This window comes from Electrona antarctica (assembly GCF_951216825.1).
Source record: "Electrona antarctica genome assembly, chromosome: 12".
Classification (NCBI taxonomy): domain Eukaryota; kingdom Metazoa; phylum Chordata; class Actinopteri; order Myctophiformes; family Myctophidae; genus Electrona; species Electrona antarctica.
Genome location: NC_136793.1, coordinates 32,501,497 through 32,521,828, shown reverse-complemented (window position 1 = coordinate 32,521,828; position 20,332 = coordinate 32,501,497). Strand labels below are relative to the sequence as shown.

At 43.7% G+C, this 20,332-nt stretch overlaps 2 protein-coding genes across 2 annotated transcripts in view; both read left to right on the top strand.

The window, feature by feature from the left end:
* coro1ca (coronin, actin binding protein, 1Ca) overlaps positions 1–2,540 on the top strand; it is a 52,409-nt gene extending 49,869 nt beyond the window's left edge. The window contains exon 11 of the mRNA XM_079515872.1: positions 50–2,540. Within this exon, the coding sequence (XP_079371998.1) occupies positions 50–169 (120 nt within the window). The 3' untranslated portion in view covers positions 170–2,540. The remainder of the gene's footprint in view (positions 1–49) is intronic.
* An 11,689-nt stretch (positions 2,541–14,229) lies between these two features.
* On the top strand, positions 14,230–18,101 carry tmem119a (transmembrane protein 119a). The gene is made up of 2 exons (XM_079516332.1): positions 14,230–14,255; positions 16,159–18,101. The coding sequence occupies exon 2, from the start codon at positions 16,174–16,176 to the stop codon at positions 16,912–16,914; it is 741 nt and encodes a 246-aa protein (XP_079372458.1). The 5' UTR covers positions 14,230–14,255; positions 16,159–16,173; the 3' UTR covers positions 16,915–18,101.
* The last annotated feature ends 2,231 nt before the right edge of the window (positions 18,102–20,332 follow it).

Below are 20,332 nucleotides of genomic sequence, written 5' to 3'. Positions count from 1 at the left end.
CATGTCATTAAATAAAATGTCATACATACGTCTTCTTTTTTCCCCACAGAAAAGTGAAGCCAGGCTGGAGGAGATCTTGAAAGAAATCAAATCCCTCAAAGACCTGGTCAGCAGTCAGGAGAAGCGAATCATCAAACTTGAAGAGCAGATGTCCAAAATTGCCATTTAAGGACCCTCCCCAACCCGCTACAATTCAGGACGTTCCATTGGCTGGGAGGTGGGCGGGACCCGTCACTGCCAATCTCAATGACAGCGTTCCGCCTGATGCCTACCTAGCAACAATCCCTAGCAACATTCCAGACAAACTTTTTTTCTTAGCTAGCCCCTAGCCCTCAGTTAACACAGATGGATTAAAGAAGGACGTGTGACAGATTCTTTTTTAATGGAAAATATTTTTTTTTCTTTTTTTTTTGTATGTTGTTGGAAGAGAAATCTATTCCTTTTAATCTGTGGCAGTCATTTGTCATTTGTCCATAGGTTGTATAAACAGTCTTAACTATCCCATTCCTTTTAAATTTATGACCAAGAAAGAATCCTGTGTGAACAGTCATGTATTGGTATACTGAAATGTTGTTTTTTCTTCTGTTTTTTCTTTTTTAAGCAGGTATCAGTATTTCCTATCCTTTATAGGCTACCCCTACTTACGCTGTTGCCAAATTTTAAGTAACTTTGTTTACACCTCCTTGACAGTACTTTTGTCTTCTTTTTGTGGGAAGATTGAAAATGCGAACGGTGAGGGACAACGCAGTAGACTGCTAATGCGAGGAGGGGAGTTCTATCAGTGAATCACTTAATGCACAATATCAATCAAGGAGAATGTGACCGTTGGTCACCATAGGCTGACAACTCAAAAACTCTGCAATTCTTGGGATTTGGGAAGAAAATCAATATTGACCGTCTATACTACTTAAGCTGCCACAGTCTTTCACATCTGCGTAAACGTATTCCTACTCTTCTTGCTTTTCTCCACTTCGCCCTCCTCCTCTCCCCCAAGCTTATCTGTTCTACTATCACTGCACACAGCAAGTCATGTAGGCATGCAGTCCTTTCATGGCTGACATAATACCATGCCTCTTGTACTAATAGGAGTATAAAATGATCAATGGCTCAGATGAATCTCATTCGTCAGTTATTGGGTGAAAACTGAAAAGCAACACTTCGTACAATCCTCGCTCTCCTCTGTCAACACGTCACTGTGGTCCATAGCGTCGACTCCGCTACAGTGGTGGGCTGTTAGTGTGACTGTGAACTTTATGAGGTTTTGTGGACTTTTTCTCCCCCCCCCCCCCCCCTGCCCCTTTGTTATGCCCTTGGAAGGACCAATGACATTGTGGATTGTCAATTTTCCAAAGAAAAGGCCTGTTCGCTCTGCTTTGTTGTCATAAGAGGTTCAGTTACCAACCTCAATGTTTTGTATGTGTGAGGTTGCTTGTGTTCCAAGACCAAGGCCTGATTTATACTTGTGTTGTGCACTAAAAATAGCTGAGCTTGTAGATCTGCTATTTTCGGTGTAACACTGGCATGCAACAAGTATAAATCAGGGTTATAAGTATAATCAAGTGTGGTGGGGACTCTCTTGCCATCATTCTAGTCCATTATATGCCACCATTGGCTCATTTGTGTTATATGAACAACCCAGAACTTGTATAGAATTTGTGCAAAAATGAAGACCAATTAATCCCCCTTGATTATAACTAGGTATTGGCTGATGATCTAAATGCAAATTGCAGTGTCAAGTGTATGTGAAAATGTGCCTGGTGTTGGCCATTCGGGTGCAATGATGTACCTACAATGTTTCATGTGCTCCTTGTTTTGTTTTGTCTTCACACAGCAAATTGTGATGAAGCGGTTGGTTATGAAATGAACTTACAGTGGAATGTGACAGACTTGCCTGTAACTACAGAGAATTGAACCGTTGATTCCTAGCTACATTGATCATTTTAGTCTCTTTCTTGCTCTGTTGTACTTGTTTCCCTCTTAACTATCACATTTTTTATGGTTATGTCTTAAATGCCCCAATTTTGTATGGCCAAGTAATTAAAGCAACCAGGAAGCATTCGGATTGTTCAGTTAAAAATATTTTCATGTGTTTGCCAACTGTGATAAATGATTGTTTGTTTTGGTTATGGATGTGTTCTAGAAGGAAGGTGAGACTGTTCAGTCTGTTGTTTGCCTTTAAAGTTTGTTACCACTGAAAAGACCAGAAAGTGCCATAGAGGTGGTGCCATGGGAGTGATGAATAGAATTGGTTTGAGTTGCATAGGAGTGACATTAGATAGGTTGACCAAGTTTCATGTTGAAGGGCTGAAGAAAGTATTCGACACAAATCGTCTCCTTAATGGACTCTGTATTTTCCTATAGCGTGTCAGTCCCCTGGATGACATCATTCAGTCTTTCCCAATCCACATTCCAGTATACTGTTTGTACTACACAGAATTTATGCTAAAATATGGTTTGATGCATTCGTAAGTCGTATCCTTTGAGTGACAGTTGAATGCACCCAAAGTTTGATTGGTTTCCACCAAAACATGAATATGGGGGGGGGACAAAGCAAATACAACCCAGGCAGCTGCTGGACACTTTCAAGGGCAACTGATTCATGTTCTGTTTCAGCACCATTTGTTCACAGACCACTAGTGAAACTAAATCTAAAACATGCTACAGAATATTTAAGGAAATGTGTCATGTTGAATCTGTACTGCCCTATCTTGTACATTAGACTGCTAGTCTTTGGTCTCCTTATAGCACTCTTGGAACAGGAGCTATGATTTATTGAATTGAATATAATGAATAGTTTTTCAAAGGGACACTGTAGGTCGGAGGAATGTGCAGTTGCAAGGTAGAAGTATTTGAAATAAAGGCCTAGCAAATTATTGAAGGCTGTGTAAATAACCTCAAATGTTTTTTGTTTTGTTTTTGCTTTATATTTGTCTTTGTTTTATTTTAATTATTTTTGTTTCTTGTGGTTGTGCTGAAGAGGGTGTTGTATGGGAGTTGGGTTATTAACCATATTCACACAGTGGCCATTTTAATCTTATTTAATTAATTACTTAATACCCAAGTATTAAATAAAACAAAATGGCTTCCTTGTGAATGTTGTCAATGGCGTGTTTTAAATGTTTCCCCTTCTCTATGTTCCTGCGCCTTGCCATAACCCGTCATGCGATTACAAAAACGTCTCCACCTTATCACAGGTATTACACATATAGAAACAAGTCAGTCACAGAAGAAAACATACCAGGATTAAGCCTCATGTGGAGGTATGCTCAGCGTTTTTGTTCATTATTCCTGCTTCAAGTATCAAACGTTGATTATAAGAAATATTAAACACATTTTAAAAAAGTGGCTTTGCTGTATAAGTTTCAATTGTTTTAAGTTGATAAAAGTTGAAAATTGTTTTAATTTATCAAAAATGCTCTCGGCGTGGATTGCTTTGCTGTCCAATCACTTCATCAGATTATTGTCTCCCTATGGCCTGCTAACAGCCACTGAGGCGCGCACACCTGACTCACCACCAGCGTCCATCCTCCTTTTCTGCATAACTTAACAGTATAAACCTACACTATTATTAATAATTACATTGTATTGGCTATATTCATTAATTAATTTGTTATCCAGGCTCCAGCAGCAGCGTGAGCTCCAGGTGACTCAAAGCAGCAGCCGTTGCATGGCAGTAGAGCTGAGAGGCGAGGGGGAGGAAAAACAGACCTTGTGAAAACTTTGCGTTGTTCAATCCATTCTATGATGTGTTTTAGGGTAAAAATGCCCTCTCTGAACAATTATGCATGTAGATCGATAGACATAACTTTTATTTGTTAATCCAGTATCTGTGTCTGTTGTATGTCTGTACATCGTTTTTTATTTTTGGTGGAGATTTGCATTGGCCTTTATCTCATGCCAGTTCAGACAGATGTGACCACTGTCATCCAAATAACGGCACGCCTCAAAGTTGCACCTTTGACCTTCATGTCACCTTCATCTTAAGTTTTCCCAGTGGAATGATCCTCTTACCTGTGCATATTTCCAGTCTCACACTTGTGTTTCAGTTTCAATCTAGGGAAATGTTACTTTTACGGATATGATGGATAGTGCAGATCCAATATCCAGTTCTATTTTTAATGGCACTCCATTGATGATATGCACACGGCTGCCATCTTGCCAGCAAAGTGCTACCTAGGTGCAACTTCCCATAGACAGCCCATTCATCCAAACAGAAAAGTCATATTTAATTGTATTAAATAACGTCAAACTCACCAACATTGCAGCTGTACGAAAAGCTTGAATTATCGTCTTACTATCTGCAAAGTGTTTGTTTCATAAAAATCCACCGTAGACATGGTATGAGCTACTTCCTGTCAAGAAATTCCTTCTTTACTTGATTATTTTTCTAAGTGTCAGAGTTTGGAAGCACTCGTTATCAGTAAAGCAACCTCCTGCTGCCTCCTGCATTATGTGCAAATTCTAAACAGGTGGCACACATGGGCTGTTGAGTGATCAACTAGCACTTCCAAACTCCAGCACTTAGGGAAAAAAATCATCTGCAAGGAATTATTAAACAAACACATTGCAGATTTAAAGAAGATAATTCAAGCTTTCCGTACAGCCGTGGGGCCCTTCTCGGCCCCACCCCTCTCTCACTGTTTATATTGTGTTTAGTTTCCAAGATGGCCGCAGCACCAGGAGGGGTTGGGGCGGAGGTGAGCGGGCGGGGTCGACATATGCCCTTACTGAGCTGCATTCAACACACTTGCCTTGTGTCTGACACCTGACTTGTGTCTGAACACAGCTTTGATGGATGTGTTCTGCCCCCTCCCCCCATTAAACAAAATGTTTGGTCAGACCATATGGGCTTCCATTGGAACTGCATTGGAGCGGCCATTAAACACAGACACAAGACAGGTGTCTTGAATGTGTGAACGCAGCCCAGTAAGGGCATATGTCAACCCCACCCGCTCACCTCCGCCCCACCCCCTCCTGGTGCTGCAGCCATCTTGGAAACTAAACACAATATAAACAATTGGAGAGGGGTGGGGCAGAGAACGACCCTTATTAAATAGTAGGGGTGTGCAGAAATATTGATATTGCGATATATATCGATACGTCCTCCTGCGATAAATAATCGATTATTAAAATATCGATATCGAGAAAAATATATATATATATATATTATTATTATTTTGAGTGGTGTAAACCACTCCTACAACTGGCTTTGTTAGGTTGTATTATATAGAAATTTCACGAAATACCTTTCGTTTATGGGTAGGTTTCCTTCAAAACCTAGCTGCAGAACATTATTTTATGTACTCCCAGGACAGAAAATTCTAGAATTTTCGCTGTCCTGGGCTCTAAGGGTGACGTAGGAAGCCACGCCTATCCCGTATAGATACCTGCGTGGCTACGTCAGCCCTCATTCAACTTTTCTTCTGCTAAGCTGCGAGAACGAACTTTAACATTCCAGTGTGTGCAGGGTAATATATCTCGCAAACTCGGCCGAGAGATTAATTCTTTAGGACCGTGAGATCTCTGGCACACTCTCGAAGCAAACAGAAGGATACTTCTCGAGAAAAAAAGCCGAACTTCGACACAAGTGAGTTCTAGGCAACTTGTTGCTACGCTAGCTTGTCGGAAAAAACAGCTCGCGCCTCTTTTTCTCTCTCGCTAAAGCTAGCGTTTGTTAGCTTAAAGCTATCGATAGTTAGCTTAGCGCTACTAGGCAGATACGCCTGTGGTCTACTATTACACGCCACGAGGAAGATAAACCTGTGGCTGTTAAGCACTCGGACTCCTCTCTCTACAAGCAACCATGTCGCTGACGAGGGAGACCCAGCCCGGGGAAAGACGCCATCGAGGACAGCCGGTGCCCGCCGACTGTCAAGAAGGCCCCAAACAAAAGACGTGCTCCACCTGGGGATGCGGGAACACGATGTCGGGCAAAGACGGGCATGACGAGTGCATGTATTGTCTCGGCCTCACCCACACCCGTGAGTCCATGGAGGAAATCGGTCCCGTTTGCCTCCATTGTGAGAAAATGGACGACGACGTCCTAAACAACAGGCTCGGACGTGTCCAAAGGTATTATGACAACTTTGCCGCCCACGGACTCCGAGAGAGGAGCCCCACTCCTCCCCCGCGACGAGCTCGCATACAACGAGCTACCCCGAGACAGAGGCTCGACTACTCGGGCAACAGAGCCCCAACCGGAGCCTCTTCTTCAAGAGCAGCACCTGCCGGTGCTAGCCGAGACAGGTACGCTACTTCAGCCTCTGCAACCAGGGCTCACGAGGCCACTGATTACGAGGCTCATGGCGCGAGGCCAAGGGATACCTTCGCACCGCGCCGCTCTTCCCCAGCTCCACGTGCTCGACAACACGTCGTGCAGGCCACCATTGAGTGCCCGCCCAGACATACAGCTAGACGCAGACAGCCTGCCGTTGCACCCAGCTATATGGTGGACCGCCTGGACCTTTCCCCAGACCGCGCAATGTCTCCCGGTCGAGAGCATTGGACTACCAGGGAGGAAGGGGAGTTTCGTGATGACGAGCTCCCTTCCTTCCAGGAGCAACTCCAGGACTACCACGTCCTGGACGAGGCCTACGCGGACGAGCGAGATGGCCATGATGACCTCTCCCCCGGGGACTACGTCAGCACCACTCGTCGCCCCTTCGACGACCTGGATGCCATGGACATACAGGAGCACCAGCAAGCCAGGGCTCCTGTCCCCCCGCCTCCTGTACCCCCCATGGATGACTCCAATATTTACGAGATATACAGGAAGGCTAGTGCACGTTGTAACCACACATGGCCTAAGTCAACTGTCAAGGTACTACCATGGGAAGGCAGGACTGATGAGTCCGCCCCCCCCCCTGCACCTAGAAGACAGAAGCTCCCTATGGCACAGGGCTTCGAGGAGGCCATGATGCACGCCTGGGACGAACCCCTCCTGAAGGTGGATTTTCCCAAGGCCAGCGCCAAGGGGCCCAACGACATACCAGATAAACAAACCCTCGCCATAGACTTCATGCCAGCTATGGACAAGGCTATAGCGGCCTACCTGGCCAACCCTGCAGCTCCTAGAGTGGATCACCACGTAAAGGAACCGCAGCTCCTGTCCAGCAGCGTGAGGGAAGCCTCAAAACTGAACAAGTGGCAGTATGCACACATGTCCTTCGTGGCGAAGGCCCTCAATGCAGGAGCACTTCTCCAGGGTTCCATGAAGAGCCTCCTCATTGAGATGGGACAGAAGTCCATTAAAGTCCAGCTAGCGGAACTGCCAGAAGACCTGGCCGAGTTACGCCGCCTGAATCACGAGATGGCCACCCTCCAGAGGGACTCCACTCTCCACAACGCCAAGGCAATGGCATGTTCCATCCTCCAGGAGAGATGGCGTTGGGTCGATCAGACCAGCGCCATCTCCCTGGAGACAAAGAAAGAGTTTGTGGCTGGAAATATCCACCCAGACAGTATGTTTAAGGACGCTCTGGCCAAGATGTCAGAGACCATCCAACAGCTCGAGTCCTCCACCAAGACGATGAAGGCGCTCGAACCGCTGGCCAACCAGGCCGCCCCGGTAGGCCGCCCCAAGGCCAAGAAGGCACCCTGGAAGGCCAAGACCGATGACAAACCCAGGTCCCAGGACCGGAGCGGAGATAGACAGCGACAGCCTGCAGGCCGAGGCAGAGCAGACCGCCGCACCTCTCCGCCGCCCTACAAGGCCAGGAGCGCTCCCAGAGGCCGAGGCCAGGGGAAGCGCAAATGACCTGCCCGGGCCGGGTCATCTTCCCCACCACACTCAGAGTTCAAGGCCAGAGGTGGGGATCACAGATCTCACCTCAGAGCCTGCGCTGAAGCGCTTAAGGGGGCCTGTACACAGTGCTGTGAGCACCGTTGTACAGACCCCCAAAATTGTTATGTGCAATTCACATGTGTATGTTTTTCCACGTTGTTCAATAAAGAAAACAAAAAAACAAAAAACACAAAAAACAATAAAACCAACTCTGAAGGGCATAGGCCCAGTGGGAAAGATAACCCACACTGTGACAGGCCGAGAACTCCACGCCAATTTTTTCCAAACTCAATACCGAAAAAATTCACTAGAGGGAGACATTTCACACAAAGTAAGTCTTCCCCTAGGCAGGCCATGCACCACGCTGACAAGCACAGGGAACCCTTTGTCACGTCATCTGTCACAATGGCGGATATCCGGGGCTTCCCCGTGGATAATCCGTACAATTCAGACAGGATACAGGCTACAGTTCGCCTCCAAACCGCCCACTTCCAGGAAAATTATTTTCTCAGAAGCGAGCGGGCAAAAGGCCGCCATTCTGCAAGAGGAAATCAATTCATTAATGCAGAAAGGCGCCATCACAGAGGTGGCCCTCGACCAATCAATGAACGGTTTTTACTCCCGCTATTTCTTGGTAAAGAAAAAGGGGGGCGGACTCCGTCCCATTCTAGACCTGAGGGCATTGAATCGTCACTTAAAAAAGCTGCGATTCAAAATGCTTACTCCACCAGTCCTCCTACGCCTAATTCGCGAAGGGGACTGGTTTACGTCGATAGACCTGCAAGACGCATATTTCCACATTCCGATTTACCCGCCGCACAGAAAATTTCTGCGCTTCGGGTTCAGAGGAAAAGTGTACGAGTACACAGTCCTTCCCTTCGGAATGTCACTGAGTCCCAGAGTCTTCATAAAGTGCACCGCGGCAGCTATCGCTCCGCTCCGACAGCAAGGGATCCGTCTCGCTACATACGTAGACGACTGGATCCTACTTGCAGACTCTCCACGAGAAGCACTGTCGCACACACATCGTGTGCTCAGCCACCTCGACTCGCTTGGGTTTATAATAAACCACGAGAAGAGCATGCTTATGCCAACACAGTCAATAGACTTTATAGGCATAACACTGAACTCAATCTCTTACACGGCCCGCCTGAGCCAAGAGAGAATAGACGCAACACTGCAGTGCGTGGCGTCATTCAAAAGGGGACGCTCGATTCCTTTTCATGCATGCCTCCGGATGGCGGGGTTAATGGCCTCTGCGGTCTATTTAATCCGCCTAGCAAGGCTACATATGAGACCTTTCCAACGATGGATAGGCTCTCTACATGTACCAATGCACCGTCGGCACCAGAAGGTAACAGTAACATCACAATGCATACTAGCCCTTCAATGGTGGTCAGACAGGAAAACCCTCTCAGAGGGCGTCCCCATGGGAAAGCCTCTGATCAGGAAAGTCATCACTACAGACGCCAGCATGACAGGCTGGGGAGCCACGATGGAAGGACTCACAGCCAGAGGTTTATGGTTGGGGCCACTACGTGCCCTTCACATAAATTACTTAGAGCTCATGGCAGTCTTCCTCGCCCTGAAATACTTCGAGCAGCGCATCCTGGGTTGCCATGTCCTAGTCAGGACAGACAACACCACGGCCATGTGCTACATCAACAGACAAGGTGGACTCAGGTCCCCTCGTCTTCATCAACTGGCTCAGAAACTGATCCTGTGGTGCAACACACGCGTCCTCTCAATAGTAGCATGTCACGTCCCAGGTCTTCTGAACACAGGGGCAGACCTGCTGTCCAGAGGACCTCTCCGCTACTCAGACTGGTCACTACACCCTCATGCAGTGGCCCAGGTCTGGAGCAGGTTTGGGAAATCCAAGGTGGATCTCTTTGCCACAGAGGAGAACACGAAGTGTCCCCTCTTCTTCGCAATCAGGGGACCATCAACGTTGGGGCTAGACGCTCTGTCACACCAATGGCCCAAAACCCTTCTCTACGCCTTTCCCCCGCTATCCCTCATCAGCCCCACTCTGGACAGAGTGAGGACTCAGGGTCTGAAGGTGCTCCTAATAGCCCCGTCGTGGGGGGTCTGGAGGTCGGAAATAACCCCTCTCCTCTACGACCAGCCGTGGAGAATTCCCCTTCGAGCGGATCTCCTCTCTCAAGCGAGGGGGGAGATCTTCCACCCTCACCCCCAGGACCTAGACCTATGGGTCTGGCCCGTCAAAGGGTGATGTTGACTGCCGTGGGTCTACCTCCGAACGTAATCGAAACGATTCAGAAAGGCAGAGCCCAGTCAACAAGGGACCGTTACGACACAGCCTGGCGCGTCTTCGAGCATTGGTGCTCACGAAGACCAGACCAAACAGTCCCCTACCAGGCCTCAGTGATCGACGTCCTGTCATTCCTGCAGGAGCTCCTAGACAACGGTCTAGGCCTCTCCTCAGTCAAGGTCCATTTGGCGGCAATCTCTGCCTGCCACCCAGGCTTTGATAACCAGACGGTGTGGAAGCACCCGCTGGTAAAACAATTCATGAAGGGTGTACGCAGGGAACATAGGACATGCAGATCCCTTGTTCCCTCGTGGGATTTGTCCCTGGTTCTAAAGGCGCTGGCTACAGCACCCTTTGAACCACTACAAACCGTGAGCCTCAAGCTCCTAACCCTGAAGGTGGCTCTCCTGATCGCACTCACGACAGCAAAAAGGGTCAGCGACCTACATGCGCTCTCGATCTCTCCAGACTGCATGAGGTTCGATGAGGGGTCAACCAAGGTCACCCTAAAGGCAAACCCCGCCTTCATTCCCAAAAATGCTCTCTCAGTGTGTGTGCCAGTGAACCTACAGGCTTTCCATCCCCCGCCGTTCTCCTCTGACGAAGACAGCAGGCTTAATTGCCTCTGCCCAGTCAGAGCCTTACGCATATACGCGGATAGACTGGCTCCCTTCAGACAAGGAAGCCAACTCTTTGTGTCCTGGGGTGCCAGGACCAAAGGAAAGCCCGTCACGAAGGTCACTATCTCTAACTGGATAGTGGAAGCCATCCGTCTGGCCTACACTAGCCAAGGCGTGGATTCCCCTCAAGCCCTGAGGGCCCACTCCACAAGAGGGGTGGCAGCTTCCTGGGCACTCTACAAGGGTGTCTCCATTCAGGAAGTCTGCACAGCAGCAAGCTGGTCTACACCCTCGACTTTCGCCACATACTATAACCTAGATGTGGCAGCGCCTTCGCTAGCGCACGCGGTCTTGGGGGCCGCTGCTCAGTAAGGCAGCAGGGCAGCATAGCGCTGCCTCCTGCCCTCCACAAGGACTAGGTTCTGGACCCAAAAGGGTCCGAGCCCCTCCCAAAAGGTTTACCTGGGACCCACTGGAAGTTCAGGTCACGGGAGTTCATAAAGTCCCATAAACGAAAGGTATTTCGTGAAATTTCTATATAATACAACGTTAAAGGTTACTTTAGTAACCACGGTTGTATATATAAATTGAACGAAATACCTTTCGTGGAACACCCTTCTGTTCTCTAAAGCAGAAGAAAAGTTCCGAATGAGGGCTGACGTAGCCACGCAGGTATCTATACGGGATAGGCGTGGCTTCCTACGTCACCCTTAGAGCCCAGGACAGCGAAAATTCTAGAATTTTCTGTCCTGGGAGTACATAAAATAATGTTCTGCAGCTAGGTTTTGAAGGAAACCTACCCATAAACGAAAGGTATTTCGTTCAATTTATATATACAACCGTGGTTACTAAAGTAACCTTTAACGTTTTTGAGTGGTGTAAACCACTCCTACAACTGGCTTTGTTAGTTTACGTGTCTGTCCGTACCAAAAAAATCACACCCGTGTGAACTGAGTGGTGTAAGGTTTTATATAGCATGATCAGCTGTGGTCTGACGTAATGTCTGACGTCCGATGTGAGGTATTATATAAGGTAAGGTATTATATAGCCTGATCAGCTCTGATCTGACGTAATGAAATCACACCCGGATGTGATTTCACAACTGGCTTTTTTTGTGCAGAAAAAATGACCATGGTTGCTACGGTCATCCAGTTCACCCGGGTGTGATTTAATTACGTCAGAAATTATTTTGAACATAGCAACCATGCTCATTTTTTTCTGCACACAAAAGCCAGTTGTAGGAGTGGTTTACACCACTCAAAAATGAGCATGGTTGCTATGGTCATCCAGTTCACACGGGTGTGAATTCATCATTGTTAGTTTACGTGTCTGTTCGTACCGAAAAATGAGCATGGTGCATTGTGATTGGCCGGAATGAGACATTACGTCAGAGACCACAGCTGATCAGGCTATATAAGACCATGCACCACTCAGTTCACACGGGTGTGATTTCTTTTTAACAACATGTTTAGAAAAGGAGGAAATGCCAGCTAAAATAAAGCCAATCCCACTCTCAGATTCCACAGCAACCAGAAGTACTGAATTACTGGATGGTGATACTGATTTGTCCAAACAGCTTTGTGGGAATACAAAATGTAGAATGCATTTCCCCAGCAGTGGACAAGTCCACTGACACCAGTGATAATGTTCAGTTGGTGGTGTTTGTGAGGTATTATGATGATACCAGTGATAATGGTTGGTGGTGTTTGTGAGGCATTATGATGATACCAGTGATAATGGTCAGTTGGTGGTGTTTGTGAGGTATCGTGATATTATCATTATTGAGGGCCTAATATCGCGATATATATCGTATCGTGAGGTACCCATATCGTCCCACCCCTATTAGATAGGACTGTTCTGTTTGGATGAATGGGCTGTCAAGGGGAAGTTGCACCTAGGTAGCACCTTGCTGGCAAGATGGCAGCCGTGTGCATATCATCAAACTTAGGGTGTCAGCCGTTTGACTTCTGTCCTCATCTTCTGTGAAATATAACTCAAGACTGGACAAATTCTCTTCAATTGTTATCTGAATTTGTCTCTGTTACGTCTTGTACTTTTTTGTTCGCTTTTCCTTTTCACTATATATCACTACTTTGATTCACACATTTTCTGTATGTCCTCTTTAATGCACGTTCCGCAGGCCACCATAATATGGTCCATAAATATAGCTCTTTACTTGAATACATAGCATCAAGGGACATTATTTTTCCAAATTAGTTTAGGAAAATATATTCAACTGTGTATGTCCGGGGTGCCCAAAAGGTAGATCGTGATCTACTACTAGATCACAAAGGCTGTGCAGGTAGATCATATGGCATGGTCCTACAAATATATTTAAACTGTGCTACTTTGATTGACATCTATAAGGGCCTGTCAGCTCAAACCCACAATGCAATACTTTGTTTTCTAGAGTGTTGTACACAAACGTCAGTAGCATTACAAAGTTATAATACAAAAAAACCCTACCAATTCTATTTTCCTCTATTTCCCATTCCAAGTGTGCTTGTCTCATGTCTTACTGTATGTAACTATTCCAAAGCCACTCAGGTACATTTTCAAATTTCAGCAATGGGATCATCATTTTTTGGTGGGTAGATCTCGTTGAGCAGGTAATTTTGAAAGTGGCTCTCAAGTCAAAAACGTGTGGGCGTATATGTATAGATTTTGAAATCTAATGTTCTTAAAACCTTTTGATTCATATGTCATTGGCCCTATTGCTTGTAAAATACAGTTACAGTATGCTGCACACACTCAAGCTTACAGTCATTGTAGGCTGGCCAGCCATAATATCAAGATCCTCTGCCAATTGTGAACAAAGTTAAACATTTTACTTGTTCCAAACAGAAGTCCTACTGTCCTGCATACGTCTAGAGATAAAAACAGCGTATATGTTCACTCTGTACTGTACATATGTTTTGGGATTAAAGGCGTGCCTACTCTCTCTTCATAGGTCTTGTATGTCCAATCGAGGCAGGCTGTAATCAAGGGAACTTAATTAGAGAGGACTCAGTGGGAGGCAGAGAAATCTAGGGACTCGCCCTGCCAAGTACAGAAATACCCGCTAACCTTCACCATAGGAGTGATGCACAAAATGTTTTTTGGGAATCTCACATGGAAATCTCAAGTGGGATGATCTTCAGTGAACATATCATTGATAAAAATAAACAATAAAGATCAATTATATTGATATGACATTCATTTTATTTTAGTTCAAGACTTAATCATGTATGAGAATGTCCAATCGCTATGATATGGTGTGTCCTTCTACAGTAGTTTAGGAAAGAATCTGGTTGAACCTGGAATAGTTCCTGGATGCGGATGGAAGAAGGGGGAGAGTATAGTCTAAGAGGGAGGAGATGATGAAAATAGAGGGATGGACATCATTTTGCAATGAACAGGCTTTTTAGAGCTCAGGGAAAAAAACTCAGTATAATTTCCAAGCAAGGGCGTATGCTTGGAAGCTCTCGTCCACCCTCAGTTTCCTCTCATTACTCTCATCTCCCCCTTATTCTCTCTTTCTCCCTATTTCATTCAAGTTGTGTTCTGCTCAGAGGACAAGCCCAAGAAATCACATGCTGTAAGTACACATACTGACATTTTGTTTCATTTTTACACTATATATATTCAGATTTTGTTACATTTAATTGAACTTTCATTTAAGAGACAAGTGAAGGCAGATATGCATACAGTATTTTGGGTGATACTGTATCCCAAGTAAGAACATTTGCATTGCTGTTCTGATGTTCAAGAGTTCCTATGCTGTGACTGGTAATTGTTATTTGGTTAAAACTAACTTTTTTTGGTTTTGTTTTTTGTATTCTGATAGTAATCACTGTTTATAGAGTTTGTTCAGTAACTCTCCAGCTCTTTAATAAACAGAAAATAGGTGGGTTGCCACTTTCAGCCAATCAGGAGGGAGTACCCATTTAGAGCGTTATTTGTGTTTGTGTGTGTGTTCCTGTGTGTCATCATTTCCAATTTCATTTGTTTAATCTACTGTATATCTTGTGTGAGTTCTCTCTTCTAATTGGATCAAATTGATTTCTCTACCTCAAAATGCATTTTCTGTTTAATAAAGAGCTGGAGAGATATGGAGACTCCTGCTACTGAACAAATCTGAATATATAGCTATTTAACACCTATTTTAACAAAGAATATCACTTACGCTACCTTTAAGTCTAAGTGTATATAATTCATTACTTTTATAAGAAAACTACCAGTTTTATTCAGTGAATAGGCCTATGTGTGTTTCAATTATTATTTTTTGCATTCCTGATTCTGGTACAAATTATTTACTTAACCTTCTATCAATACCAACCTTTAGTCTATCTATATACTGTACAGTAGGCATATGTGCATGCATGCATGCATGTTTAAGCTTGTGAAAAAGTAATACTTGCATGTTTGCCTTCTCAATGTCGTTCATCTGTGAGTGATGTGCCAGCCAATCATCTGATTTAACAGTATATAAGATTAATATTACACATAGAACAGTACCCCCACACAAGTAGACATTGGGAAATGTATTCAAGGTAAAAAGAAAAAAGGGGGAAAAAGCAGTTGATTAGTCGAGGTTCGCTCTAACATGTTGATTAGTAGCTCGACTTTTGAGTTAAGCATTGTCTAATTACATACCATGTTAAGATCTACAGTAATGACTCTGCTATAGGTGGTCCCCAGCTAAATGATGGAGAGTTGGACCCTTATTAGATCTTTAACTCTTGAGAGTGTAAAATGAAACCAAATGGATCAAGAGTTAAATTATTGTTAAACATCTGCATTACTTAATTTACAAGAAATCTACACAATTAGCGAATGTAGAATAATTGTTATTTGGACAAAATCCAATCCGACGACAACAACATTCTAAGTTTTGGGTCTAAATCTCATCAAACAGTGGTCCGTGGCTCAAATGCCAAATAAATAATGGACCCTGATGTGAAAAGGGTTGAAAACCACTGATGTAAAACATTAAAGCCAGTTAATCGGTACAATAGCAGATTGAAATCCACAACACCCTCCTTGTATCCCATGCATTAATATCTACTGCTAGTCCAGTCTTTTGTACAGCAGCTGCTGCTCTGTGTAAATATAGAGGCCACAGCCACAGGTCTCCCACGCCTCTCTGCTCCTTGAGGAATATATAGCTTCCTCTTGGCTTTGGTGTGGTGGATGGGTGGCCTCCCTACACTTTACAAATTATAAGCCCTACAGCACCAAACTCACAGTCTCCACCCCGAATAAATGATACCTAGCCTACTCACTCTGAAAATAGCTGCAGGGAGAAAAGTCGTGGATGTTTGAATTACTTTATTCTTTTCTTTCTTTTTCTTTTTTTACAAACTATAACTAAATATTTTCTGAAACATGTACCATACATTTCTATATCTTGAATGGGAAAGTATGCATCTCTGACTAAGATATGGCAGATGTGGCACCTTCTTTGTGCATTGAATCAACACAGTCTCTTGTGTTTGTAGGATTGGGAAGAGAAGATGAAGTCCCACTTTGTTTTGAACCTGACGTGCGTGGCCCTGGTCTTGCTATGGGGTCATGGAGGTCATGCCTCTCCTTTATTCTACAACATCACCATGGATGGCAGTGGTGATGGAGGGGAGCCTGAGTTCCTGTTCCCGATCGCTGTCTCTACTCGCGCCCCCGTTGACATCACCTCGACCACTGATGCTCCCACACTTGTCAACACCATCACCACCACCATGATCCGACTCAAGGACTTTGTCCTCAGCCGAGTGGTGGACTTCTTACAGGAGAATCTACTCATCATTATTGTTGTGACCTCTCTCCTCATTGTCATGGTCTTCATCATCTGCTGTGCCTCTGCCATGAGTCATAAGCGCAAGCTGGAGGCCTACAAGGCGCCTGCTAATGCCCCCAAGAAACATGTGGCAGACAAGACTGCAGGTGTCAAGAATGCAAGTGAGCTCCAGGACAGGCCGTATGCTGTCGACCACGTCAAGAAAATTCAGACACAGAGCATGGCATCACCCAAGAATCTGCGCATGCCCTCAAAGGCACTGGTGGGCGAGAGGGGCAGGGATGTCAGGTCATCTCCTCGACAGGAGGTTCGAAAAGTACAAGAGGCAGTGGAGGTGGAGAAAAGGAGGGACGAGCCCAAGTACAAGCAGAGAGAGGAGGTGCACCACAGCTCCAGTCCAAGCACCAGCTTCAGTCAGCCTGTTGTCTGCACTTGCCATCTGAAGAAGGCCAACCACTAGGTTTTATACAGTGTACCAACCACTGCTGTTGACGTAAGAGATGGTATGTTGGGGATCCAACCAGGAAGTAAATAAACAAGGAGGATTTTGTTTACTACAACACACAGACATGGGCAAAAATACCTCAAAATGTATTATAGCACAAAGTAAAATGACCATAAAATGCAATTATGACTGCTCCAAGAATTAAAATGTTATTTGTATCTTAAACAAAAACCTAAAACATTGAAAGGGTGAATATCACTAGATAGATACTGTTTAAATCTGAGGTAAAGAATAAAAGAAAGAAAAAAAGAAAAATGCAGCAGACAGAAAATGGATACGATAACAGGATGTTTCTTGTCTGCCAGACCATAGTCCCCACATTTACAAGTAATACATATTTCAAATATGCCACATGTAAAGGAATTGTTGCATATTTCTGTCAACACATTGGATTCTTCTTAAACATTATAGAATTATACTGCTGTAACCCAATGTGTCTGCTGAACTTATTAACTTGGTTTTCTACTATATTATCTTATTCTATAGCCTACTGTATGTGCATTAGTGCTCAAAATGGTGGTTGTGTGTTATTACATTTGATCTTGAAATATTGATAGTTGTGAAAGGAATATGGTGTGTGTCCATATTGCTATTTGTGAAGATGTAGTGCTAGTTTTGGATCAATCAAATATGCATTTTGGTGCTGTAAATTATGCAAAATGAAAACACATACAATATGTTATTTGAATTGAGTGGCAGAAAATATTTCCTCATATTGACATTAATATTAACTTTTAGTTTTTATTTACATATTTGTATTTCATTTTGAGAGCCTAGGTCACAAAACTTTAACATACTAAAGATAGACCTGGTTTGTCTGATAAAATATTATTTTGCGGACATTTCCATTCCTCAATATTTATTGTGAATATAATTTGGATGTGTCCCCAAAGTATTATTATTTAATTTTCTCATTAGTGCTTTTTTGAATTAGTGCTTTATGAAACAGCGATAAAAAAAAAATCATAAATGACTAATGGGCATATTTATATACAAGATAGATTTTAGCTTTAGAATTGTTTTTATCTGCAGTCAAAAACATATACTAGGACTGGAGACATTTGCTTTTCTGTTTTTCTTTTTCTTTTAACCTTTGTTGGTTAAAATGACTCATGGAGGATAATAAAGACAACTAGAAACAGTTTTCTTCTTATTTCTCCTTTACATCGTATGATGGGAAATCCATGCGAAGTTACACAATGAATGAGTCTGCAGTGAAATCTGTTTGTCCCACAATACTGTTGACTGTCTGTAGGTATGTAAGTGTGTGATATTCTGGTACTGTAACAAGGGAGGCAATTGTGCTAATAATGGAAATTATTAATATTTTTTATTTTTGTAGTTTAAATCAATTTTTTCAACTGATATTTCCTTTTTTGTATACATGCTTAATTTAAAGTTTAATAAATTGTAAATCTTGATATATCTTTCATTTTTGAATTACATGGAAGAACAAATGTCACACTGAAAGACCCAGAACTACAGTTGGCCTTAAATAGGAGACCTGAGATTACAATAGGTTAGAAACAAGGAACAAGGGTTCTTAGTAACTAGTAGTACATGTTGCGTAGAGTGACCAAACCCGGGCTCCCCCAGAGTTAGTGTCAAAGTGTCCTTGAGCAAGACTCTGAACCCCTAATTGCTCCCGATGTGCAGGTTGGTGCCTTGCATGGTTTCCTCCGGCATTGGTGTGTGAATGTGTGTGTGAATCAGTGAATGTACTGCATAATCTCTGTCTTGGATCTTGGATAAGGGCGCTATATAAATGCACCATTTACCATTTAACTGGAATCTATTATTGCAAGCTTTCAATTCAAGAATAATTATTTTTAACGCCAATGTCAGATCTATCATTTTGTGAGACACATATTTTACAGCTAATTAACATTAACTTTCTCAATAGTGTGTTCCCTGTAATGTAATGTCATACTCTAAACAAAAGAGAAGAAGGCACTTAGAGCGAGCCTAGAGATGAAGAGAGCTTTTCTCCTGCTGTTGGTTTATGATTGCAGTACTAATTGAAACATGATTGTATACATGTTTCAACAGTGGTCAACCTACCATATAGGCACAGAACATTTTGCTCCTAAACATGAACTTTCCTATTATTTCTATATATGAAATGTGTGGGTAGACACATTTGTTTTGGGATTGCTATTATTTTTTAATGATGGGTGTCTTTTGAAGTGTGGGATCACTAGTGGTTTCAGTTTGATTGATTGATTGATTGAAGTATTTATTAACAGTTTTCAGAATTACAGTACATTTCAAGCACAACTCGCATGTCTTAATGACTGTTGGTAGGGCGTTCCACATTTTGGTGGCATATGAGCGAAAATAATTTAGTCCCTTGTTTGTGCCGAATCTGGGTTGCACATGGTTTGTTGCACTCTGGTGTTGTGGACCGAATCTTGTGGACCAGACCCATTCGTCATCAACCCTAATCCATTCCAGCCTGTCAAAATGGGCAGGGGTGAGGTGGGTTTGGGGCCAAGTAGTAGCCTGACCAGTTTGTTTGTCTTGTTTTAAGGGCCTTTGAGGTGCTGTGGTACCAAGAGGTGCATGCATAGTCGAAGAAACCTTGTACGAGGGCTCCTGTTAGGGTCTTCAACCACATTTAACCACATTAATCCCTATGGGCAAATATTCAGTGAAAATAGCAGATCTACAAGCTTATGGGCTTGTAGATTGGCTATTTTCTGTTAAGATATTTGGTGTATAGTGATAAAAGGAGGGGACATAGTAGGTTCTACTGTAGAACCTACCTGGGGGACTCTGTCAACAAAGTGTGGTTAATGCTGCCCTCAAGTGAACATTCCCCAGTATTGACAGAGATTGCACCAGTTCTAACCAGATTTAAGTTGATTTTAATGTCAAAGCTATTATGTATAATTTATCCTGACATTTTAGGTATTCTGATCTTCATCTACTGAAGCATGCTTCAAAATACATTATTTATTTATTTAAATCTATAGCCGATTTATTTTAATGTTAAAAAAAGAAATGTGAAAAGAGGGGGACTGTAATTGCATTTTCTTTTAAACATACCATCTGGTCCGGTCTGGTCCAGATAACCCCCAGTGTCAACTTACCAAAGAGCAAACATCAAAGATGAAGGCAGAACAGCTCAAAAGAAGGTGTAACCTTGTAGTGGTGGAAATGTGAGCTCAGACAGGGCCCTTGCACTAGGGTCAGATTCCCTACTCTTTTGTCAATGAGGTGCTAAATAATTCTGGAAAATACTACTATTACTTTCACTCTTCCCACTTCGCGATAGAAAGGCACACAACCACAGTACCACCCAACAAGGTTCTGACAAAGCCCAGAATGCTAATACTATTAGTTCAACTTATGGACCATCAAGCCGCAGTAG